General features: G+C 38.8%; 1 protein-coding gene across 2 annotated transcripts in view; it reads right to left on the minus strand.

Moving 5' to 3' along the window:
* The window catches only part of AAGAB (alpha and gamma adaptin binding protein), a 73,198-nt gene that overhangs the window by 37,679 nt on the left and 8,177 nt on the right, over positions 1 to 27,342 (minus strand). For both annotated transcript variants that reach the window (XM_043470881.1, XM_043470880.1), the window contains exons 2-4: positions 15,385 to 15,575; positions 15,153 to 15,249; positions 14,700 to 14,789 (exon numbers count right to left, since the gene is read on the minus strand). In XM_043470881.1, coding sequence (XP_043326816.1) covers positions 14,700 to 14,789; positions 15,153 to 15,249; positions 15,385 to 15,575 — 378 coding nt within the window. The remainder of the gene's footprint in view (positions 1 to 14,699; positions 14,790 to 15,152; positions 15,250 to 15,384; positions 15,576 to 27,342) is intronic.

Below are 27,342 nucleotides of genomic sequence, written 5' to 3' on the forward strand. Positions count from 1 at the left end.
AGGAAAGAAAATATCACAATTGTAAAGTAAATCATTTAAATAAGCCAGTATACAGATCAAAAAGAAAAAAAAAGGGCTTTAAATCTATTTATGAAAGCAATGATAAACGTAAGGAATAGCAAAAGGATAAACATGAAGATGTAACTGAGGACATCAAAATGATAAAATGCAGAGGAGGAGAGGAAGAAAATACAGATTCTTTCATTTGAGCCTATATGACTACCAGTCTAAAAGCAAGCAGATACAGGAAGGGGTTAACATACTTAAAAAACAGGGTCACCACAAATCAAAAACATACAACAGATTCACAAAAACCAAACAGAAAACACAAGCATAAAATAAAGGGAAATTATCAAACCACAAAATGAAAAACAAAGAGACAAAGAAGAAACAAAGAATCAACTGGAAAACAAGGTTTAAAGTGGAATTAAATACATATTTACCAATAATTTCCTTAAATGTAAACAGACTATTCCAATCAAAACACAGGGTGGTGGACTGGATTAAAAAAAAAGAGACTATGCCACCTACAAGGCACCCTTGTAGGTACAAGGCACTTTGCACTTTAGGGCAAAGAACACACAGACTGGAAGAGAGGGGATGGAAAAAGACGTATCATGCAAATGAAGATCACAGGAAAGCAAGAGTTAGCAATACTCATGGTCAGACAAAAAAGACTTTAAAACAAAAGGCATAAAGAAAAATAAAGGACACTATGTGCACCCAATAAAGAAACACCCAAATACATAAAACAAATACTGACAGACATAAAGTGAGAAATTGATGGGAATACAATAATACCAGGTTGGCCAAAAAATTCCTTCGGTTTTTAAGTAAAAATAACAGACCCATTTTCCATTTTCACCAAGAACTCTACTGAACAATATATTCACTATTTTGTTCTACTATCTTCTGCCATTTTTCAGGCAATCTCATAATTCCACCTTCCCAAAACTTTGTATCTTTTTGAGCAAAGAACTGTTCCAGGTGTCTTTTACAATCATCCAGGGAATTGACATTTTTTCCATTAAGAGAATTTTATAAAGACTGAAATAAATGGACATCTGAAGGTGCAATATCTGGTGAATATGACAATGAATCAGAACTTTCCAGTCAAGCTGTAACAGTTCTTGCCTAGTAATCAAAGAAACATGTGGTCTTGAGTTATCCTGATGGAAGAAGATGAAGCATTTTCTGTTGACTGATTCCAGACACTTTCTGTCTAGTGCCGCTTTCACTTGGTCTACGTGGGAGCAGTATTTATTGGAACTAATTGGTTTTCCAAAAGGAGCTCATAGTAGAGAACTCACTTCCAATCCCATATATACACAACATCACCTTCTTTGCATGAAGACCAACCTTTGGTGTGGTTGGCAGTGGTTCCACGATCTCTTGTTCTCTGTTCTCTTCCATTCCACATTATTGTATAGTATTCACCTTTCACTGCTTGTCACAAATTGTTTTTAAAATGGAATGTTTTCATTACGTTTAAGTAGAGTCGCATGTGAAAATATGATCAAGAAGTTTTTTTCCACTTATGTGGAACCCAAACATGAAAACTGTAAGAGAGTACTATGAACAATTTAATGCCAACAAATTCAACAACAGAGAAGAAATGAACAAGTTTCCAGAAAAATACATCTCATTAAAACTGAATCAAGAAGAAGATAATTTGAAAAGACAGATCACTGGAAGTGAAAGAGAATCTGTAGTCGAAAAAACAAAAAACAAAAAATTCCCTACAAATGCAAGTCCAGGTCCAGATGGCTTCACAGGCGAATTCTACCAAACATACAAAGAATTTTTACCGATCCTTCTCAAACTCTTGTAAAAGACTGAAGAGAAAGGAATACTACCAAAGACACACTATGAAGCCACCATCACCCTGATACCAAAAACAAAGATACCACCAAAAAAGAAAATTACAGGCCAGTCAGTACCTTTGATGACATTATGGAGTACAAAATGAAGCAGGGCAAAGGCTAACACAGAGTATTCCCAAGAGAATGCACTGGTCATAGCAAACACCCTCTTCCAACAACACAACAAATAACTCTACACATGGACATCACCAGATAGTCAAAAGCGAAATGAGATTGATTATAATCTTTGCAGCCTAAGATGGGGAAGCTGTATACAGTCAGCAAAAACAAGATCAGGAGCTGACTGAGGCTTAGGTCATCAGCAACTTATTACAAAATTTAGCCTTAAAACGAAGACAGTAGGGGAAACCATTAGGCCATTCATGTATGTCCTAAATCAAATTCCTTATGATTATGCAGTGGAGGTGATGAATAGATTCAAGGGATTAGATCTTGCAGACAGAATGCCTGAAGAACTATGGACGGAGGTTTGTAACACTGTATAGGAGGAGGTGATCAAACCATTTCCAAGGAAAAGTGAAAGTGAAGTCGCTCAGTCGTGTCCGACTCTATGTGACCCCATGGACTGTAGCCTACCAGGCTCCTCCATCCATAGAATTTTCCAGGCAAGAGTACTGGCGTGGGTTGCCATTTCCTTCAAGAAATGCAAAAAGGAAAAATGGTTGTCTGAGGAGGGCTTACAAATAGCTGAGCAAAGAAGAGAAGTGAAAGGAAAAGGAGAAAGGGAACAATATACTCAACTGAAAGAAGAGTTCCAGAGAATAGCTACGAGAGATAAGAAAGCCTTCTTAAGTGAATAATGCGAAGAAATAAGAGGAAAACAATAGAATGGGGAAAACGACAGCTCTTCAAAAAACAGGAGTTACCAAGAGAACGTTTTATGCAAAGATGAGCACAATAAAGGACAAAAATGGCAAAGACTTAAGAGAAACAGAAGAGATTAAGAAGAGGTGGCAAAAATACACAGAAGAACTATGCAAAAAAGATCTGAATGACTCGGATAACCACGATGATGTATTCACTTACCTAGAGTCAGACATCCTGGAGTGTGAAGTCAAGTAGGCCTTAGGAATCATTACTACAAACAAAGCTAGTGGAGGTTACAGAATTCCAACTGAGCTATTTCAAATTCTAAAAGATGATGCTGATAAAGTGCTGCACTCAATATGCCAGCAAATTTGGAAAACTCAGCAGTGGCCACAGGACTGGAAAAGGTCAGTTTTCATTCCAATTCAAAAGGACATCGCCAAAGAATGTTGAAGCTATCACACAATTGCACTCATTTCACATGCTGGCAAGAATGCTCAAAATCCTTCAAGCTAGGCTTCAGTAGTAAGTGAACCAAGATCTTCCATATGTACAAGCTAGATTTAGTAAAGGCAGAGGAGCCAGAGAACAAATTGCCAACATCTGCTGGATCATAGAAAAAGCAAGAGAATTCCAGAAAAACATCTACTTTTGCTTCACTGACTATGTCTTTGTGTGGATCATGACAAACTGGGAAACTCTTAGATGGGAATACCAGACCACCTTACCTGCCTCCTGAGAAACCTGTATGCAGGTCAAGAAGCAACAGTTAGAACCAGACATGGAACAACAGACTGGATCAAAACTGAGAAAGAAGTACGTCAAGGCTGTATACTGTCACCTTGATTATTTAACTCATATGCAGAGTATATCACGTGAAATGCCAAGCTGGATGAGTCACAAGCTGGAATCAAGATTGCCAGGAAAAATATCAACAACCTCAGATATGCAGATGATACCATTCTAATGGGAGAAGTGAAGAGGAACTAAAGAGCCTTGTGATGAGGGTGAAAGAGGAGAGTGAAAAAGAGAGCTTAAAACTCAACATTCAAGAAACTAAGATAATGGCACCCAGTCCTATCACTTTGTGGCAAACAGCAGGGGCAAAAGTGGAAACAGTGACATATTTTACTATCTCTGATTCCAAAATCACTGTGGATGGTGACTGCAGCCATGAAATGAAAAGACGGTTGCTCCTTGAAACAAAAGCTATGACAAACCTAGACAGTATATTAAAAAGCAGAAACATCACTTTGCTGAGAAAGGTCCATATAGTCAAAGCTATGGTTTTTTTCAGTAATCATGTACAGATGTGAGAGCTGGACCATAAAGAAGGCTGAGCGCTTAAGGACTGATGCTTTTGACCTGTGGTGCTGGAAAAGACTCTTGAGATTCCCATGGACAGCAAAGAGATCAAACCAGTCAATCAATCCTAAAGGAAATTAACCCTGAATATTAATTGGAAGGACTGATACTGAAGCTCTAATACTTTGGCCACCTGATGTGAAGAGACTACTTATTGGAAAAGACTCTGATGTTGGGAAAGATTAAGGGCAAGAGGAGAAGCAGGCGACAGAGAATGAGATGGTTAAATGGCATTACTGACTCGATGGACATGAGTCACAGTTTAAGTAAACTCTGGGAGATACTGAAGGACAGGGAAGACTGGCACGCTGCAGTTCATGGGGTCACAAAGAGTCAGACAAACTGAGCGACTAAACAACAACAATAATCTTTGATGAACACAGACGTAAAAATTTTCAAAAAATATTAGCAAACTGAATCCAACAACACTTAAAAAAGATCATATACCATGACCAAGTGGGATTCATCTTAAGTTCACAAGGATGATTCAACATATGCAAATCAGTCAATGTGATACACTACTTCAACAAAAGATAAAAAATGCAAGATCATCTCGATAGATGCAGAAGAACCACCTGACCAAATACAACATGCATTCATGATAAAAACTCTTAACAAAGTGGGTATAAAAGGAACATATCTCAATGTTATAAAAGTTATTTATGACAAACCCACAGTCAATGTAATATTCAACAGTGAAAGGCTGATAGCCTTCTCTCTAAAATCTGGAACAAAGAGGCCCACTATCATCATTTCTATTCAACACAGTATTGAAAGTCCTAGCCACAGCAACCAGACAAGAAATAAAAGGTATCAAATTACAAAGGAAGAGATAAAAATGTCATTATTTGTAGATGACATGATATCATATCAGAAAATCCTAAAGACTCCACACAAAAATTACTAGAACTGATAAATTTAGCAACTTAGCAAGATACAAGATTAACATACAGAAATCAGTTGCATTTCTTTACACTAACAATGAAATATGAGAAAGGGAATGTAAACAAATAATCTCATTTAAAAATCACATCCAAAAAATTACTTAGGAATAAACCTCACCAAGGAGGTGAAAGATGAGTGTATATGCTAGAAACTACAAAATATTAATAAAGGAAATTAAAGATGCAACCTAAATATTCAAAGACAGAAGAATGGATAAAAAAGATGTGGCCTACATACACAATGGAATATTACTCAGCCACCAAAAGGAATGAAATAATGCCATTTGTAGCAACATGATGGACCCATGTTGATTTGTATTGTATTTTAGATTCCACATATAAGTGATATAATATGGTATTTGTCTTTCTCTTTATGACTTACTTTGCTTAACATGTTGTGTTATTTGAAGTCTGGGAGGGTTATGTGTGATACACACACATCCTTTTATAAAGTTCTTTAATGATGATTCAAAGGAATGGAAAGATATCCCATGCTCTTGGATTGGAAGATTTAATACTGCTAAAAGAGCCATACTAAACTGGAGACTGTGACTGACATGTAAGGACTGCCATGTGTAAAAGCGGTATCCAGTGAGAGCTCAGCTCAGGGTCCTGTGATGATGAAGATGCAATGGGGAAAGGTGGGGGCGGAAGAGAGGTCCAAGAGGAAGAAGATACACATACATACACAGAGCTGATTCACTCCATTGTACATTAGAAATTAACACATTATAAAGCAACCATACCCAAAAATAAAGGCCATACTACCCAAAGCTATCTATGAATTTAATGCAATTCCTATTAAATTACCCAAGGCATTTTTCACAGAACCAGAATAATCCTAAAATTTATATGAAACCATAAAAGACCAGGATTGCCAAAGCAACCCTGAAAGAAAAGAATCAAAGCAGGAGGCATAACATATCTACAAAACAAAAACAGACATGGAGAACAGACCTGCGGTTGTCAAGGGGGTGGGAGAAGGGATGGAGTGGGAGGCTGGGGTTAGAGGAAGCAAACCATCACATACAGGATGGATAAACAACAGGCCCTACTGTATAGCACAGGGAACTAAACTCAATATCCTGAGACATTTTCCACCACAACTGAGAAGAATATAAAACAGCATGTATTGGCACAGGAACAGAAATATGGATCAATGGAATAGAATAGAGAGACCAGAAATAATCCCACACACCTATGGTCAATTAATCTTCAACAAAAGAGGCAAGAATATACAATGGGGAAAAGACAGTCTCTTCAGCAAGTGGTGCTGGGAAAGTTGGACAGCCACATGTAAAACAATAAAGCTAAAATATACCCTCTCACCATACTCAAGAGTAAATTCAAAATGGTTTAAAGATCTAAATATAAGACAAGATCCCAGAAAACTCCTAGAAGAGACCAAAGGCAAAACATTCTTTGACATAAATCATTTTATGTCATAAATCTCTGACAACCAATGTTTTCTTAGGTCAATCTCCCAAGGCAATAGAGATAAAAGCAAAAATAAACAAATGGGACCTAACTAAACTTATAAGCTTTCCCAAAGCAAAGGAAACAAAACAAAAAGCCAACCAACAGAATGGGAGAAAATATTTGCATATGATGTAACTGACAAGGTCTTCATTTCCAAAATACATATACAGTTCATACAACTCAACAGCAACAAAAAAACAAAAACCCAATAAAAAAACAGGCAGAAGACCTAAACAGACTTTTCTCCAAATAAAACATACAGACAGCCAAGAGGCACATGAAAAGATGCTCAACATCATTAATTATTAGAGGAAAGCAAATCAAAACTACAACAAAGTAGTACCTCACACAAGTCAGAATGGCCATCATTAAAAAGTCTTTAAATAGCAATTACTGCTATTAGAGGGTATGGGGGGAAGGGAACCCTTCTACACTGTTGGTGGGAATGCAAACTGGTATAGCCACTGTGAAAAACAGAAAGAAGGTTCCTCAAAAACTAAAAACAGTCTCATCCATCAATTCCACTCCTGGGCATATACTCAGACAAAACTATAATTCAAAAAGATACATGCAAACCTATGTTCACAGCAGCACCATGTACAATAGCAAAGACACAGAAACCACCTCAATGTCCGTGGAGAGACGAGTGGATAAAGAAGATGTGGTCTATATACACAACAGAGTATTACTCAGCCATCAAGAAGAAGGAAATAATGCCATTTGCAGCAACATGGATGGACCCAAAGATTACCATACTAAGCAAAGTAAGTCAGAGAGAAAAAGACAAATACCATATAATATCACTTCTATGTGGAATCTGAAATATGACACAAATCAACATATCTACAGAACAAAAACAGACACAGAGAACAGACCTGTGGTTGCCAAAGGGATGAGGGTGGGGGAAGAGACGGAGTAGGAGGTTGGGGTTAGTAGAAGCAAACCATTACATATAGAATGGATAAACCACAAGGTCCTACTACATAGCACAGGGAATTATATTCAATATCCTGAGATATTTTCTACCATGATGGAAAAGAACATAAAAAAGAATATATATATATACACACACACACACGCTCATATATATTCTTTTATATACATATATATCTTTTTTATATTCTTTTATATATATATACACACACCGAACTCCCTTGGTAGCTTACTGGTAAAGAATCTGCCTGCAATGCAGGAGACCCTGGGTTCAATTCATGGGTTGGGAAGATCCCCTGGAGAAGGGATAGGATACCTACTCCAGTATTCTTGGGCTTCCCTGGTGGCTCAGAGAGTAAAGAATCCACCTGCAATCTGGGAGACCTGGGTTTGATCCCTGGGTTGGGAAGACCCCCTGGAGGAGGGCATGGTAACCCACTCCAGTACTCTTATCTGGAGAATCCCCATGGACAGAGGAGCCTGGCAGGCTACAGTCCATGGGGTCGCAAAGGGTCAGACACAACTGAGCAACTAAGCACATACATATACACACACAACTGAATCACTCTGTTGTACAGCATAAATTAACACAACACTGTAAATCAACTATGAAAAGTGTGAGTTGCTCAGTTGTGTCTGACACTGTGACCCCATGGACTGACTGTGGCCCTCTGTCCATGGGATTCTCCAGGCAAGAATACTGGAGTGGGTTGCCATTCCCTTCTCCAGGGGAACTTCCCAACCCAGGGCTCAAACCTGGGTCTTCTGCATTGCAGGCAGATTCCTTACTGTCTGAACCATGACTTTAATAGAAACTAAAATAAACACACAGCATAAAAGTTTATACAGTAAAGTCAACCTCATTACCTCACCAATGGAATCCACTCATATTCATCTGAAAATGTTCAGTCACTTCAGTTGCTCAGTCGTGTCCGACTCTTTGCGACCCCATGAATCACAGCACACCAGGCCTCCCTGTCCATCACCAACTCCCGGAGTTTACTCAAACTCATGTCCATCGAGTCGGTGATGTCATCCAGCCATCTCATCCTCTGTCGTCCCCTCCTCCTCCTGCCCCCAATCCCTCCCAGCATCAGGGTCTTTTCCAATGAGTCAACTCTTTGCATCAGGTGGCCAAAGTATTGGAGTTTCAGCTTCAGCATCAGTCCTTCCAATGAACACCCAGGACTTATCTCCTTTAGGATGGACTGGTTGGATCTCCGTGCTGTCCAAGGGACTCTCAAGAGTCTTCTCCAACACCACAGTTCAAAAGCATCAATTTTTCGGTGCTCAGCTTTCTTCACAGTTCAACTCTCACATCCATACATGACCACTGGAAAAACCATAGCCTTGACCAGACGGACCTTTGCTGGCAAAGTAATGTCTCTGCTTTTTAATATGCTGTCTAGGTAGGTCATAACTTTCCTTCCAAGGAGTAAGTGTCTTTTAATTTCATGGCTGCAATCACCATCTGCAGTGATTGTGGAGCCCCCAAAAATAAAGTCTGATACTGCTTCCACTGTTTCCCCATCTATTTCCCATGAGGTGATGGGACCAGATGCCATGATCTTAGTTTTTTGAATGTTGAGCTTTAAGCCAATTTTTCACTCTCCTCTTTCACTTTCATCAAGAGGCTTTTTAGTTCCTCTTCACTTTCTGCCATAAGGGTGGTGTCATCTGCATATTTGACATTATTGATATTTCTCCTGGCAATCCTGATTCCAGCTTGTGCTTGTTCCAGCCCAGCGTTTCTCATGATGTACCCTGCATATAAGTTAAATAAGTAGGGTGACAATATCCAGCCTTGATGTACTCCCTTTCCTATTTGGAACCAGTCTGTTGTTCCATGTTTAGTTCTAACTGTTGCTTCCTGACCTGCACATAGGTTTCTCAAGCAGTGGGTCAGGTGATCTGGTATTCCCATCTCTTGAAGAATTTTCCACAGTTTATTGTGGTCCACACAGTCAATAAAGCAGAAATAGATGTTTTTCTGGAACTCTCTTGCTTTTTTGATGATCCAGTGGATGTTGGCAATTTGATCTCTGGTTCCTCTGCCTTTTCTAAAACCAGCTGTTACGTCTGGAAGTTCATGGTTCACATATTGCTGAAGCCTGGCTTGGAGAATTTTGAGCATTACTTTCCTAGCATGTGAGATGAGTACAATTGTGTGGTAGTTTGAGCATTCTTTGGCATTGCCTTTCTTTGAGATTAGAATGAAAACTGACCTTTTCCAGTCCTGTGGCCACTGCTGAGTTTTCCAAATTTGCTGGCATATTGACTGCAGCACTTTCACAGCATCATCTTTCAGGATTTGAAATAGCTCAACTGGAATTCCATCACTTCCACTAGCTTTGTTCGCAGTGATGCTTTCTAAGGCCCACCTGACTTCACACCCCAGGATGTCTGGCTCTAGGTGAGTGATCACACCATCGTGATTATCTGGGTCATGAAAATCTTTTTTGTACAGTCCTTCTGCGTATTCTTGCCACCTCTTCTTAATATCTTCTGCTTCTGTTAGGTCCAACCATTTCTGTCCTTTATCGAACCCATCTTTGCATGAAATGTTCCCTTGGTATCTCTAATTTTCTTGAAGAGATCTCTAGTCTTTCCCATTCTGTTGTTTTCCTCTGTTTCTTTGCATTGATCGCTGAGGAAGGCTTTCTTATCGCTCCTTGCTATTCTTTGGAACTCTGGATTCAAATGGGAATATCTTTCCTTTTCTCCTTTGCTTTTCGCTTCTCTTCTTTTCACAGCTATTTGTAAGGCCTCCTCAGACAACCATTTTGCCTTTTTGCATTTCTTTTCCATGGGGATGGTCTTGATCCCTGTTCTCCTGTACAATGTCACGAACCTCCGTCCATAGTTCATCAGGCACTCTATCAAATTTAGTCCCTTAAATCTATTTCTCACTTTCACTGTATAGTCATAAGGGATTTGATTTAGGTCATACCTGAATGGTCTAGTGGTTTTCCCTACTTTCTTCAATTTAAGTCTGAATTTGGCAATAAGGAGTTCATGATCTGAGCCACAGTCAGCTCCTGGTCTTGTTTTTGCTGACTGTATAGAGCTTCTCCATCTTTGGCTGCAAAGAATATAATCAATCTGATTTCGATGTTGACAATCTGGTGATGTCCATTTGTAGAGTCTTCTCTTGTGCTGTTGGAAGAGGGTGTTTGCTATGACCAGTGTGTTCTCTTGGCAAAACTCTATTAGCCTTTGCCCTGCTTCATTCCGTACTCCAAGGCCAAATTTGTCTGTTACTTCAGGTGTTTCTTGACTTCCAACTTTACATTCCAGTGAAAGGGACATCTTTTTTGGGTGTTAGTTCTAAAAGGTCTTGTAGGTCTTCACAGAACCGTTCAACTTTAGCTTCTTCAGTGTTACTGGTTGGGGCACAGGCTTGGATTATGGTGATACTGAATGGTTTGCCTTGGAAACAAACAGAGATCATTCTGTCATTTTTGAGATTGTATTCAAGTACTGCATTTCAGACTCTTTTGTTGACCATGATGGCTACTCGACTTCTTCTAAGGGATTCCTGCTCACAGTAGTAGATATAATGGTTATCTGAGTTAAATTCACCCATTCCAGTCCATTTTAGTTTGCTGATTCCTAGAATGTCGACATTCACTCTTGCCATCTCCTGTTTGACCACTTCCAATTTGCCTTGATTCATGGACCTAACATTCCAGGTTCCTATGCAATATTGCTCTTTACAGCATCGGACCTTGCTTCTATCACCAGTCACATCCACAACTGGGTATTGTTTTTGCTTTGGCTCCATCGTTTCATTCTTTCTGGAGTTATTTCTCCAATGATCTCCAGCAGCATATTGGGCACCTACCGACCTTGGGAGTTCCTCTTTCATTATCCTATCATTTTGCCTTTTCATACTGTTCATGGAGTCCTCAAGGCAAGAAATGTTAGTTTCCATCAATTAACATCTGAAAATGTTAGTTTCCACCAATTACACAATCCTGGGATAGTACTAGAAATACCAAACTTGGCTATTCATAAACAATGAGTTTCCTAAGGGCAGGAAAGGTCCTCTTGGTATGCTATAAAATCCAGTAAATGCCCCAACTTTTCCTCAATGGGAATCATACAGTGATAATTACTATTTATAATAGCTATCTAGATAATAATTTTTTGATGAGAAATAGACAGCTTAAGAGTGAGAAATGAAATTACTATAACCCTAAGTGTAAGAGACAGGCAAGGGGTCATTAAAAAAAAAAAAAAAACCCACAAACACTGACAACTTAGTTTAATTAGTTCAGTATCGGTACTATCTTGCTTCTGGAATTTGACACTAAAAATAACGGGGCACTAAAAATAATTGGTATCCTAGTTAGTATACCAATAATAAGGCAGTATTCTTATCTGCAATGTAGATACGACTGTGCATAAAGGAAATGAAAATCCTTCAGCTGAGTCTTACAATACTCATGTGGAAAACAGCAGCAGAATCTGAAAGTTTTCATGTGGTTTAAAAAGTTTTTTAAGAGTTTACAGAGCACAGTCCATACAGAACCTGTCTCTAGTGGCCTGGCCCAGTCCTGGGGGGTTTAACGGGAACAGCACAGAATCAGAAGTCTTAAGATCTGAATGTGAAGCCAGGCTCTGTAATTTATTAGCTATTTGATTAAAGGCAAATCACTCATGCTATTCTCAAAGAAAAGTGGGGATGACATCACTCTGTGTACCTTTCCCATGGAAAAGATGCACTGGAACTGATAATTCACTGGTATAACCTTCCCCTCTAAACTGGAAACTCCTTGAAGGCAGGAGTCATGTCTTACTGAATTCATCATTCTCACTACTTAAACTAACATAGTGCCTAAAGACAAGAGGCATCCAGAAATGATGAAATGATGGATTGTTTAAATACCATCCTACCAACCTAACAGAAATATAGGAAGAATTAAACCGGAAATACTCGACAAAGCCAAGTTTATCACCATCAGTGTTTATATGAAGAAATAAAAGCTATGTTTATCTTAACTTTCAGTGATTCAAGTCTTGAAAGAATAACTAAACTTCAGAAGATATATAACCAGAAGCCAAAAATATGATCAGAAATAAAGAGCTAGAATCAATAAGATTAATTTAATACAAACAAACATAAGGTCTCATATTGAAGTTTAATAATACATGCCAATAAACGAGAGGGTATATGTGGGAAATGATGAGGGTATATGGGATGAGGATACATGGGAAAAAACAGTGAAGGTATATGGGAACAATACATGCCAATAAACAATGAGAGTATATGGAATAATACATGCCAATAAATGATGAGGGTATACACTAACAATTGGCATTGAAACATTCTAGGAAGGTTTTAGTTAATTTACCTAAAGACAATATGTTGAAATCTACTTTTAAGCTGTTTTAGGGAATTCCCTGGCGCTCCAGTGGTTAGGACTCTACATTCTCACTGCCATAGGCCAGGGTTCGAACCCTGGTCAGGGAACTAAGATTCTGCAAGTCGCGCAGCACAACCATTAAAAAAAAAAAAGAACCTTATATACAGACACAAAATCATAATAAAGGAACAAGACTGAATAATTTTTTAAAAAAAGATTATGCTGAATACAAGAAAATTATTCACTATGGTTAATTTATGTTAATGTATAGCAGAAACCAGGCTTTGCTGGTGGGTCAGATGGTAAAGAATCCACCTGCAATGCGGGAGACCTGGGTTCGATCCTTGGGTTGGGAAGATCCCCTGGAGGAGGGCATGGTAACCCACTCCAGTATTCTTGCCTGGAGAATCCCCATGGACAGGGGAGCCTGGCGGGCTACAGTCCACGGGATCACAAAGAGCCGGACACGACTGAGCGACGATGCACGCACGCATAGCAGAAACCAACACAATACTATAAAGCAATTATCCTCCAATTAAAAATGAACAAATGTTTTCAAAAAAAGGAACATTATCCAGACAAGGCGTAAGGGAGCAGCATAGCAAGATAAAGGAGCAGAGATTCCAAAATGAAAACAGATAAAGAAAATGACTCAAATGTTGATTCTCAAGGACAACAGGCAAGAGAACATTCTCGTGCCAGAAGCAAGCAATCACATGCCTGCTAGAGTGCAAAACAGGGCACAAGTTTCAAGAATTCTAGAAAAACATGGACTAGAAATTATACTTAATAGTTTTCAATATTCTAAAAAATGTACAGGGAGAAAAATCAGCCTTTTTATTTCATTTTTGTCCTCTTTTTCTCCGGTGGGGCTTTATTCCTGAAGGTAACAACACTTTGGAAAAAATTCTAAGTCAGAATATAGAAAAATATTTCTTAATTTCTTTAAAAAAAAAATAGGTTTCACATAATGATTACTTTTAGCCTCTCTATGCACTTTAATTCAAGTTGGCTGCCCTACTTAGGATGTCTTTTGCAACAACTAGCATCTTCCCACCAGTCCTCTAGCTCTGAATCCAGTACCTTCTCTATTTCCTTCCCATGGAGCAGCTCACAAGTGCGAGTTCACAGTGCCAATGCATTCTTTGAACTTCTGACGCGAAATAACCTCTTTGATCTCTGAAACACCATAGCACCATTATATATATTTTTTATAATACTTAGGAAGTTCCATTGTATTCAGTAATTTGTATACAAGTTTCATCTCTTGTACCAGATTATAAGGTTCTGGAGGCCAAAACTGTCTTATCTTGGTAGACTCCACAGTAGCTAGCACAGTTGTACTTGGAAGGAAAAAACTTGAGAAGAAGAATGGGGGAAGGGGAAAAAAGAAGGGAAAGAAATATAAGGTCCAAAATATAGTAGAAGGAAGGTAAGTACAGAGTTACCCCTCCAGGGGCGGGGGGACATTTGTGGATCTATTTGTGGTTTCAAATGTCCAAAAGACGTACAAATAGTACTGACATGCCCCCTAGGGTCCCTAGGAATTCAGCCTCAGGTTACTAGGAATTCAAAATTAGAAACATAAACTTTATAACTATTTATGAATATAGGCCAAACCCTCCTTTTTTGGCAGCAAAGAAAGGATAAGAGATTGGGGAAATGACTAAGATTTAAGGTAGAAATCTCTATCCATAACAAACACAAACATTTCAAAAGTCCTAAAATGGGTGGTAAAACCAAATAAATGGATTATTTGATTAACAGACTGCATCAATGGATTCTGCATAAATCTTTTCAAAAAGCTAGGGAAAAATAATGTGTTTTGAATATCATTTTGATTCTTCTTCCTTGAATTAAAATAATTTCTCATCTGTGAATCCAAAATCTATGTTTTCTCCAGACATAAAAATACTTACCATCTTCCTCAGGCAACTCTTCCGGACTAAGTTCTACCAATTCAAAGCCATGTTTGATACACCACTCTTGAGCTTTCTGTCGGTTTACACCTAAAATAACATGCAAAGATTCTTCAGAAGCAAAAAAAAAATAAAACATGAATATTGCTGCAACACTCTCCACAATCTCAAAGTGTTAACCTTTAATGTCAATGTTATTCTAAAGGCATCCAAAATAAATTAATAAAAAGATGATTTTTCAAACCCCAAGTGTTCATTCTTTTTTTTTTTTTTTCCAAGTGTTCATTCTTAAAAAATAAAATGTAAATATTACAAGGTTCTAAAGAGAAAAAGCTGAAGATATTTTTGTAAGGCAGTGAAATCATACAAGACATCCTGCCCTGAGCTAAGGAGACCCCTGTTTTGCTTACCAAGGAATGGCAGACATGCGTACCACCTACTGGTGCGCCTTACCGTTCTCAGATACTCTATCGCAAACCAAGATCATCACCTCAGGTAACCACGACTCTGCCAGAGGAAGCCAGGAGGAAACGCTATCAAGACCAGATTTCTAGAGGGATAAAAAAATATACAAACAAAAACAGAAAAAAAAAAAGACATTAAGAGAACTCACAGAAAATGCAAAGGGGAAAGAAAAAGCACAAAGTAATTTCTTATTCAAGGTCCAAGGAAAACAAAATCTTACTTGTGTGCTGTCAAAGTAAACCACAAATGCTTGGACAGACTCTGCAATCTCTGCGGTGACGAGAAATTTGTTTGGCACCACACACAGATTGATATCTGCTGAGTAGTATTTATTATCTATGGTCCAGGGATAAAATCTCACAGCATCGTTGGCAGTCACTTCCACAACAACATCTTCTGTTCCAAGAATATCTAAATAAATGGCACAACATTACCATGGAAAGTGCAAAATCAATATACACTGGTCAAGCTTCTCAGTAAAATACCATATTAAAAAGGCATTTACTTCCGCTGCTTCTTTTTACGCAAGGATTTTGAAGTTTTCAAAGGGGATCCCATTTATTATGCTATTTTCTTCTTTGATAATTTGACTGTAAGAGTGACATAATTTAATTCAATTAATTGGCATTTTTCTTTAAGAATATAAAAACTAGGGAATTCCCTGAAGGTCCAGTGGTTAGGACCCTATGCTTCCAATGCAGGGGGCATGGGTTCAATCCCTGGTCAGGGAGTTAAGATACTACATGCCGTATGGTGCAGCCAAAAAGAGAATATGAAAACTACTGTGACTAGATTAGACAATACTAGAGCACAAAATAGTCATCTAACGAAACACCCACTAAGAGCGTGTGGAAGAGAAAGAATAACAGTTACATTTATTTTATTGCTTACGTACTTCATGGAAGCTCAAACACTAAGAAAAGTCAAGAATATTTAACTATTCTGTACTTACTACAAGCTAAAAGGAAGACGGCAGCAAGGCTAACCTTTAACAAGATGAAAGGGCTACACACAGTCCCTAGGCCAAATGCTGACACATTAATTCAACTAATAAAATAAAAGAATGGATACTGATAAATGACCCCATTCCATTTATATTCAGCCTTGTTCAGATTCTTTGAAAGCCAATTTAAATTCTTGTTGACAAAGACACTTTTGGCAAATTTTAATATAAAAGAGCCAAGAAAATTAAATGATTTAGGAGGGAACCAAATCTTTCAGAAATTCATGTGTAGTAAGGGTATAACTTTTAAAATTCTTAGAGTAAAACCCAAGTCAATGATGAACAAATATAGCTGTAGTCATTGGACCATCAGGGAGCCTTTTGCTTCTATAAAGTCATACAATATTTAGAACTGGAAGAGACATCAGAAACTGTTCTAACCCAAACTCCCATCTCTCATACCCCAAACCACAATCTTCATTTTACACAGATGTAGAAAATGAACTTAAGAGATCTAAAATGACATGCCACTAACTGGGTTATTATAAGAATTAGAGCAAAATGGCCACAAACTCCTCTTTAATACATACTAAGATGAACATATATATGGGCCTCCGAGGTGGCTCAGTGGTAAAAAATCTGCATGAAATGCAGGAGGCAGAGGTTTGATTCCTGGGTCAGGAAAATCCGCTGGAGAAAGAAATGGCAACCCACTCTAGTATTCGTGCCTGGAAAATTCCAAGGACAGAGGAGCCTGGCAGGCTATATAGTCCATGGGGCCACAAAAAGAGTTGGATATGACTTAGTGACTAAAACAACAACAAGGTGAACATACAAAATATTCCTCAAGAAAAAGAACAAAGCAGGAGGCATAACCCTCCTAGACTTCAGACAATATTACAAAGCTAAGTAAGGTGGCTCAGACGGTAAAGCGTCTGCCTGCAATGCGGGAGACCTGGGTTTGATCCCTGGGTCGGGAAGATCCCCTGGAGAAGGAAATGGAAACCCACTCCAGTACTCTTGCCTGGAAAATTCCATGGACAGAGGAGCCTTGTAGGCTACAGTCCATGGGGTCGCAAAGAGTCGGACACGACTGAGCCACTTCACCTCACTTCACAGTAACCAAAATGGCAAGTCACTGGCATAAAAATAGGCATATGGATCAATGGAACAGAATAAAGAGCCCAGATATAAACTCACACAACGACAGTCAATCTTTGACAGAGGGCAAGAACATACAATGGAGAAAAGACGGTCACCTCAGCAAGTGGCACTAGGACAGTCGCATGTAAATCAATGAAGTTAAAACACACCCTCACACCATTCACAAAAACAAACTCAATGACTTACAGGTGCAAATGTAAGACACCATAAAACTCACAGAAGAGAACACAAGCAAAACACTGACATAAATCATACCAATGTTTTCTTAGATCAGTCTCAGTTCAGTTCAGTTCAGTTGCTGAGTGGTGTCTGACTCTTTGCGACCCCATGGACTGTAGCACACCAGGCCTCCCTACCATCACCAATTCCCGAAGTCTACTCAAACTCATGTCCATTGAGTCAGTGATGCCATCCAACCATCTCATCCTCTGTCGGCCCCTTCTTCTCTCGTCTTCAATCTTTCCCAGAATCAGCTCTTTTCCACTGAGTCAGCTCTTTGCATCAGGTGGCCAAAGTACTGGAGTTTCAGCTTCAACATCAGTCCTTTCAATGAACATTCAGGACTGATTGCCTTTAGGATGGACTGGTTGGATCTCCTTGCAGTCCAAGGAATTCTCAAGAGCCTTCTCCAACACCACGGTTTGATAGCATCAATTCTTCTGCGCTCAGCTTTCTTTATAGTCCAACTGTCACATCCATACATGACTACAAGAAAAACTATAACCTTGACTAGATGGACCTTTGTTGGCAAAGTAATGTCTCTGCTTTTTAATATGCTGTCTAGGTTGGTCACCACTTTCCTTCCAAGTTGTAAGCATCTTTTAATTTCATGGCTGCAGTCACCATCTGCAGTGATTTTGGAGCTCCAAAAAATAAAGTCAGCCACTGTTTCCACTGTTTCTCCATCTATTTGCCACGAAGTGATGGGACCAGATGCCATGATGGTTTTCTGAATGTTGAACATTAAGCCAACTTTTCCACTCTCCTCTTTCACTTTCATTAAGAGGCTCTTTAGTTCTTCACTTTCTGCCATAAGTGTGGTGTCACCTGCATATCTGAGATTATTGATATTTCTCCCAGCCATCTTGATTCCAGCTTGTGCTTCATTCAGCCCAGAGTTTCTCAAGATGTACTCTGCATATAAGTTAAATAAGCACGGTGACAATATACAGCCTTGACATACTCTTTTCCTATTTGGAACCAGTCTGTTGTTCCATGTCCAGTTCTAACTGTTGCTTCCTGACCTGCATACAGGTTTCTCAAGAGGCAGGTCAGGTGGTCCAGTATTCCCATCTCTTGAAGAATTTTTCACAGTTTGTTGTGATCCACACAGTCAAAGGCTTTGGCATAGTCAATAAAGCAGAAATAAATGTTTTTCTGCAACTCTCTTGCTCTTTCGATGATCCAGCGGATGTTGGCAATTTGATCTCTGGTTCCTCTGCCTTCTTTAAAAACAGCTTGAACATCTGGAAGTTCACGGTTCACGTACGGTTGGAGCCTCACTTGGAGAATTTTGAGTATTACTTCACTAGCATGTGAGATGAGTTCAACTGTGTGATAGTTTGAGCATTCTTTGGCATTGCCTTTCTTTGGGATTGGAATGAAAACTGACCTTTTCCAGTCCTGTGATCAGTCCTGAGTTTTCCAAATTTGCTGGCATATTGACTGCAGCACTTTCACAGCATCATCTTTCAGGATTTGAAATAGCTCAACTGAAAATCCATCACCTCCACTAGCTTTGTTCATAGTGATGCTTCCTAAGGCCCACTTGACTTGACATTCCAGGATGTCTGGCTCCAGGTGAGTGATCACACCATCATGATTATCTGGGTCATGAAGATCTTTTTTGTGCAGTTTTTCTTTGTATTCTTGCCACCTCTTCTTAATATCTTCTGCTTCTGTTAGGTCCATACCATTTCTGTCCTTTATTGAGTCCATCTTTGCATGAAATGTTCCCCTGGTATCTCTAATTTTCTTGAAGAGATCTCTAGTCTTTCCTATTCTATTGTTTTCCTCTATTTCTTTGCACTGATCACTAAAGAAGGCTTTCTTTTCTCTCCTTGCTATTCTTAGGAACTTTGCTTTCAAATGGGTATATCTTTCCTTTTCTCCTTTGCCTTTTGCTTCTCTTCTTTTCACAGTTATTTATAAGGCCTCCTCAGATAGCCATTTTCCTTTTTTTGCATTTCTTAGATCAGTCTACCAAGGCAATAGAAATAAAAGCAAAAATAAACAAATGGGACCTAATCAAACTTACAAGCTTTTGTACAGCAAAGGAAACCATAAATAAAACTAAAAGACAGCCAATGGACTTAGAGAAAATATTTGCAAATCATGCAACTGACAAGGGTTTGATTTCCAAAACATACAAACAGTTCATATAAATCAACAGCAACAAAAAAACAGCCCAATCAAAAAACGGGTGGAGGACCTAAACAGATATTTCTCCAAAGAAGACACACAGAAAAGATGCTCAACATCATTAATTATTAAGAAAATGCAAATCAAAACTACCATGACCACCATTAAAAAGGCTGTATATTACAAATGCTAGATAGGGTATGGAGAAAAGGGAACCCTGCTACACTGTTGGGAGGAATGTAAGTTGGTGCAGCTACTGTGGAAAACAGTATGGAGGTTCCTCAAAAAAATAAAAATATAATTACCATATGATTCAGCAATCCCACTCTTAGATGTATACCCAGACAAAACTATAACTTGAAAAGATACATGCACCCCTCTGTTCGTCGCAGCACCGTTCAAGACAGCCTAGACACGGAAACAACCTGAACGTCCATCAGCAGATGTGGGGACCAAGAAGATGTGGTGCCTGTGCGCAATGGAACCCAGCCACCAAAGAAAGGAGACGACGCCGTGTTCAGTGATGTGGGTGGACTAGAAGCTACCATACTACAGGGCTCAGGAAAAAAGACAAATACCACACGATGTCAGTCACATGTAGATTCTAAAACATGACACAAATGGGGGGTGGGAAAGAGAGCGCCTGGAGTTTAGGATTAGCAGATGCAAACTATTATATCCAGGATGGATAAACAAGGTTCTACTATACATAGCACAGGGAACTATATTCCACAGTCTCTGATAAACCACAAAGGAAAAGATTATGAAAAAGAATGTATTCATATATGTATAACTGAATGACGTCACTGCATAGCAGACATTAACATCAGAAATCATCTAAACTTCAATAAAATAAAATAAAATAAATTCCTCAAACTCACAATTAGCAGGACACAGAAAATTAGAAGTTAAATTTAAAATTCCAGACCTAGGATTATATATTTGGGACGTTGCCATAGTTTCTGCTCAACAAAGATATGTAGAAATTACTTAGTTCCCAAACTGCTAGGAATAAGATATAATATATAAAGCATGTATGTGCGAACATGCATTCTTTCATTAGTAAACTTCATCATGTGGTTATTAAGAAGAATGGGCCTGCTGAAAATAAAACTTTTTAATTATAAAAAACTAAATTTCAAATAAATTTAGGAATTTACCTTTGCCGTAAGGCACATTTTGAAACTAACTTTCTAAAATTTTTCACCAAAACTAGAATTGTTATTCTCATATTAACACAAGGTCTATGCCACTATTTGAAAATCAGAGTTTACCTTGTCTCTTTAAGAAATCAGTAGTTCTTTCTGCTTAATTTCTATCTCAAGTTATAATCTTTTATTAATTATCAATAATGCCATAGTGGTCCCATAATGGACATTATGACATGCACAATTAAGAAATAAGCAGCAGGAAGAACACATAAGTTACTAAAATCAAAGATTCTGCTTTCATATAAATGTCTCGCAGAATAAAAAACAAAGAACTCTTAGATCAAAGTCAATGTTACATCCAAAACTAACATTTCAAACTTCAAGCAGGTGGTATAGCAATATGCCAATAAAAGCACATATGGAAGAATGCAAACTGAACCAAGGGGTGCAGCAAAAAAAGTATAAACTGATTTTTTTTAACGGCAGGACAAGCCACCATATGGAATCAGTCTTCATTCATGAGTACTTTTTTAAAATAACGAATTGACTTGTTTTTTTTTAAACTGGGGAAGCTAAAGGAGCACAGTGATGAACTTACTTGTTAAATGTTGTTAAGGGGAAGTAGAAGGAGCCGGGGACCAGTATTCCTACCAGCACCACAGCAGTTCTTGATAGTTCCTAGATTGGTTGTAGTGTTAAGACACTGGAATACAATATGGATTACATTTTTTTTCAAATCAGTGTCTTCAACCAACATGAAAAAATTAAATCAATGAGGATGTCATATACTTCACAAACTGCAATACAGAATATTTGGATCCATTTAAGGATGGTTCATTTTATTAATAAATGTCTAGAACACAAGAGGACAAACAATATTACTCAGAGCTCCTCAAATTCCAATTACCTACTGTCACTGATTTTCAAACAAGAAGGTATTTACTTAACACACAGAAAGAAGTTATTTCTTTCTCTCTATATTAGCTGAGAATAGAACCAATAAGTTGGAAAAATGAGTTTCACCTTTCAAAGATTTAGGAGCTGACTGGGTTTTTTGTCTTGTTTTCATTCTTTGCGCTGCCTAAAACAACTTGATGGCTCAATTTACTTATCAGATTTTTTTTCAACATTTTATGTCTAATCAGATACTTTCAGCAAGGCTGCATATGGGCTTTATTATCACATCTGTGCCATATTAGAACCAGAGAGAGAAAAGTGAAGATTGGCTCATTCTAGTTCTTATCATCAATATCATAATGTAGAGTTTAATTTAAAAAATGTAAATGCTTACACTAAGTATAGCTTTTCTCCTTCATCTTTTATATTTGGTTTCAAATGTTTAACGAGTTTATTCTTTTCCAAATTAAAGCAAAAACCACTTAAATGCTGGTGTACATGGCTAAGAGTTTATGGAGATGGTCAGTATAATTCACTCATTTCCAGATAAGAAAACTGACAACCAAAGAAAAAAAGCCACCTGCCTAATAGGAGCAGAGCCTAAAACAGTCCAGGTCACTAGCATCTCTCCTACTCCACTGTGGTACATTACACACTGCAATATCTAGCATCTGGGCTAAGTCACATTCAGGTGTCTAACAGTCACAAGCTAAAATCAACTACGGGCCGAAGTATCCTCCGCCTTTTCATGAAAACCCAAAACAACAGCCAGAATGAGGATACCCAAAGACATGAGAGATACAACTAACCCATCAGAAAACTGTCTATGGGTTTGGGTATTTATATGTCAAAAATGAGTCATAGTGATCTTGTGGGAGTTTTTTGCCAGACAGACTTCCTAGAAAAACCTGCCATGGTCTCTCTTCTTTGCCCTGAATGCATGCTAGGTTGCTTCAGGTGTGTCTGACACTTTGTGACTCCATGGACTGTAGCCTCCCAGGCTCCTCCGCTCAAGGGATTCTCCAGGCAAGAACACTAGATTGAGTTACCATGCCCAGGGGATCATCCCAACCTAGGGATCAAACCCGTGTCTCTTAACACCTCCTTCATTGTCAGGAGGGTTCTTTACCACTAGCACCACCTCGGAAGCCCTGTACCCTGGGAAGCCCTGCACTCAGCTGGATTTTGATGGATTCAAAATGATGCACACACGCAAGCAAGAGCAGCTTTTCCCTCCTCCTGGAGGATGATGGCCTGTCTCATTCACACTGCCGGCAGCCACCTGGTGGAGCTGTAATACATCATTTTTTAAGAGACAAATACTAGGTGATTAATTGCTGGGTCTGTTACTACAAGTGGTTTCACAGCTTAAAATAGTTAATTTGTAATGCTTTTAGATGAGAAGTTAAATGTCAAATCGGTTCCAGTAACAAGTATAAACCTTTCCCCCAGCTTTAAGCACAGTATAAATCTCCCTCCCTGGTTGAGAAACTTACACAGCCATCATTTCTCCAGAAGCTCCTACTTATTTCTCACTTTTGGGGGAATTTATTTCCCCTACAGTCCCTCCCACACAGGAAGTCAGTGAAGAGATTCAAGAGTTAAAGAGAACTGTAAGAAAAGTTTCAGCCCAGCAACTCAAAGACTCCTTCTGCTTCTTGCCCCTCTTTGTACTACTTTCCATCTTTTCTGATGTTCCTTCCCTCAGAAAAAAGTATAAATTTGAAAAGGAATCATGAAAGAAAGGAGGGAAGTAGCTTTTTGTGGTTTAGAATCAACAAAAGGTAATACTCTCTTTATCGTGAACTAAGAAGCAGACTGAAGATCCAAGGCAAATTTCTCAAACAGCACAAATATCCAATTTCACACATACATATATATAAATATAACCTTTACCTTACTCCTTTTCTCCCATCTACTCCAGCCAAAAAAGACCAAATTAGTGCACTCGAGGAACTGATACTCTTTTAGAGTATTCCTATCTCCTTCAGTTGGACAATTAAAGACACTTTTAATACCAGTAGAATTAATGGGCACTTAATTAATCATGATATTCTTTGCGAAGAGCTGTCCAGTGGTTAAAATCTTATTTTCTATGCCTTGAGGGAAGTGATAGCTGCCATTTCAAATCAAGATGATCCTTCCAGAAAGCAGAACTCTTCTGAGAATACAGTTAGTTTTAGTCTTTCTCATAGACCTGAAACTGCCTTTGCAGCAGAGGACTGTAACCTCCAGCCCAACACCAGGGTCTTTCATGGTGCACACTACTCCGGGGACCCACATTTGCTTCCCCTTCCCTCTGAGATGACAGTACTGCTCACCTCAAAAGGCCAGGAAAAGGAGACAGCACAGCCCCAGGGTCAGAGGGACCTGTATCTGAACGCTAGCCCTGGGTGAGAACGGCAAACTAACCTCTCCGTCAGCTCCTCACCTGCAACAGGAGATAAAAACACTCCTCAAACGGCACCTTGAAGATTAAATAAAACGCTACACAAGAAGCGCAGGTGGGCTCCGGGCACAGAGCAGGCCCTCAGTAAGCTCACGTCCTCCTCGCCAGCTCAGGGTCCTCACGTGTGACAGCTCTCCTGACTCTAGGAGGACAAGTTACACCCGCGCTGCGGAAAGTGCCTAAGAAACATCACAATTAGGAAATAACCACCTCCCTTAAGCCTCCCTGGCCACCCCCCCAAAGTCAGCCTTCTTGAATTTTTCTTTTCCATTGTTACTGTGCAGACTGAGACAGAAGAGAAAGCAATTAGGAAAATTATAGGAGGCAGTGGAGTCTGACGTCAGCTGAAGGGGAAAGCAACCATTATGAAAGAAAAGAATTGAGCAAAATGTGATTCGGGAAAATATATGACAGCCAGGGTTTTCATTAACCAGAGAGGAGGAAAGACAGAAATCTTTAAAATTCATAATGGCTCTGTGCTGTTGCAACCAGTGACCATTTCATAACCACAATTTCATGAGAACGTTGTATAAGATGGGTGCCTGCTCTGTCAAAAACTCTGCAGCTGTTATTAACTGCCAGATTATTCCCCAATCACTAGGAGTAGCTCATACTGCTGCAATGGAAAGGGCCTTTGGAGCCTGTGTGCCATTTAAAGGTTAAAACTGCAAGGTTAGGGCTGGGACTTTACAGAGACAAATGTCGGGAAATTCTTCTCTGTGATTCTCTGAGTAATCATCCTGCAGCCTCCTGGTACACATAAATGCAACATCTGTCTGCGTGTAGATGACAGCTCCATCAGTGGAGCAGTATTAAGTGACTGAGAAGGGGAACTGGACTGAGTTAAAGCAACATACGCCTGCTTTAACAAGACTACAGCAATTCTGGTTTGCTCACAACACTTGATTACCTCTTCCTCACACAGTCCTCTCTGGTCACTCTCTAAATTCACATTTCCATGTGCTTTGGGGCTTAAGTTTTAAAAGTTGAAGCAGAGGAAATCCAACTCAGTCCTCCTCCTTTTCCTCAAGTTCACTTTCTTCCAATACCCATCTGGAAATGGTTACCACATCTTCCTGTTAAAATAACTGGGACAGTTAGGGAGTTTGGGATGGACATGTCCACACTGCTATATTTAAATGGATAACCAACAAGGACCTATCCTATAGCACAGGGAACTCTGCTCAATGTTATGTTGCAGCCTGGATGGGACAGCAGCTTGGGGGAGAATGGACACATGTATGGCTCAGACCCTCTGCTGTCCAACTGAAACTACCACAACATTGTTTATCAGCCACACCCCAATACAAAACTAAAAAGTTCAAAAAAAAATAACTAGGGGTGGGGGTGTCTCTGCTTGTCCATGAAAGAGCAATATGCACTAAAGAACATAACGAAGCTGGCAGGTAGGGGAGAGAGATTATGGAGGAGTGCCTTAGGAGGACCAAGGAAGAACCACCAGCCTCTAAGTTTCCTGGGCTTCTTGCAAAGACCACTTTATCAATTCCAGTGGCACAGCTGACAGACAACTCCTACTTACACTTGGGGAAAGGAGGGGACTCCTTTGAATCCCATGACTATTCTCATAGCGTGAGACACGTATCTAAAGCAGTGACTCTTCACTGGGAGACGACCTTGCCTCCAAGGGGCATGCCAACATCTGCAGACGTTTTCAGTTCTTGCAACTGGGGAGATGCTACTGGCACCTAGCGGGCAGAGGCCAGGAACACAACACGCAGGGCGGCCCCATACAGCAGAAGATCACTCGGTCCAAAATGTCAACAACGCTGATACTCGGAAACCCTAATTTAAAGCAAAAGAACTTGTGGCACTGACTTAACTGCATTCATGAAACAAAACAGAAGTGTGGAATGCACAGCTGGTTTTATTCTTTCTTACAGAACTGAAGCTAGCCTTTTACAGCCAGTCACAATAACCTCCGACCACAGACATAAATGCCATTCATTTGCATCTGATCAAAAACCTATCTTAAAAGTATTTTTAAATTCTTTTAACCATAAACATTATCTGGCAATTAATCTTAGATGTTTTGAAAATAATTTACAAATGAAGAACACATAAGCCTGAAGAGGACAATTATGAGATGAAAATAATTTTTATACTCAAATGGTAATTTTCATAAACAAGCCAGCATCAAGTAATTAAACTTCACACCAAAAATACTGATGTCAGCTCAAGTTAACAACAGAATCTGCAGCAGATGTTAATTTATTCTGAAAGAAGGTAAACATATTTGAGATGAACCTGTCAAAACAGAATAAATTCAATGAAGAACATTTATTCTGTATGCATGCATTGAAAATAAGCTTGGTCCAATGAAAAACATTACAAAGGTAATAGACCCAACATCCCAGTACCCAAAAGGTTCTTCAAAACAGGCTAAAATCATAACTGGACAACACACAGTCAAAGGGTTATAGAAAAAGTAAACTGTGATATCAATAAACTGGACTTCATCAAAATTTTAAAAGTCTGCATTTCAAAAGATACCATCAAGAAAACCAAATGATAAGCCACAGAACAGGAGAAAATATTCACAAATTACATACATGATAAGGAATTTTATCTAGGATACATAAAATACTCTTACAACTCATTAATAAGAAGATAAAGGGTTTTTTAATGGGGAAAAAAGTAAGATATGTAAACAACCCAAGTGCCCATCAACAGACAATTGGTTTACAAAGATGCAGCATACATATATAATGGAATATTACTCAGCCATAAACAAGAATGAATATTGCCATTTGCAGCAACATAGACGGATTTAGACAATATTACACTCAGTGAAACCAGAGGAAGACAAATATTATATGATATAACTTATATGTGGACTCAAAAAATAATAACGAATCTATATACAAAGCAGAAATAGACTCATAGACAGAAAGCAAACGTGGTTACCAAAGCAGAGATGAGAAGAGACATTAGGAGCACAGGGTTAACAGATACAGACCACTACACATAAAATAGAGACAAGACAGCACAGGGACTATATTCAGTGTCTTATAATAACCTATAATGGAAAATTATCCGATATATATATAAAACTGAATCACTTTGTTGTTTAACACAACACTGTATTGTAACTCAACTATACTTCAATTTTTTTAAATGAGCAAAAGATCTGAATAAATTTTTGATCAAAGATATACGAATGGACTATATACACATGAAAAGATTCTCAACATC

The sequence above is a fragment of the Cervus canadensis genome, chromosome 6 (assembly GCF_019320065.1).
Source record: "Cervus canadensis isolate Bull #8, Minnesota chromosome 6, ASM1932006v1, whole genome shotgun sequence".
NCBI lineage: Eukaryota > Metazoa > Chordata > Mammalia > Artiodactyla > Cervidae > Cervus > Cervus canadensis.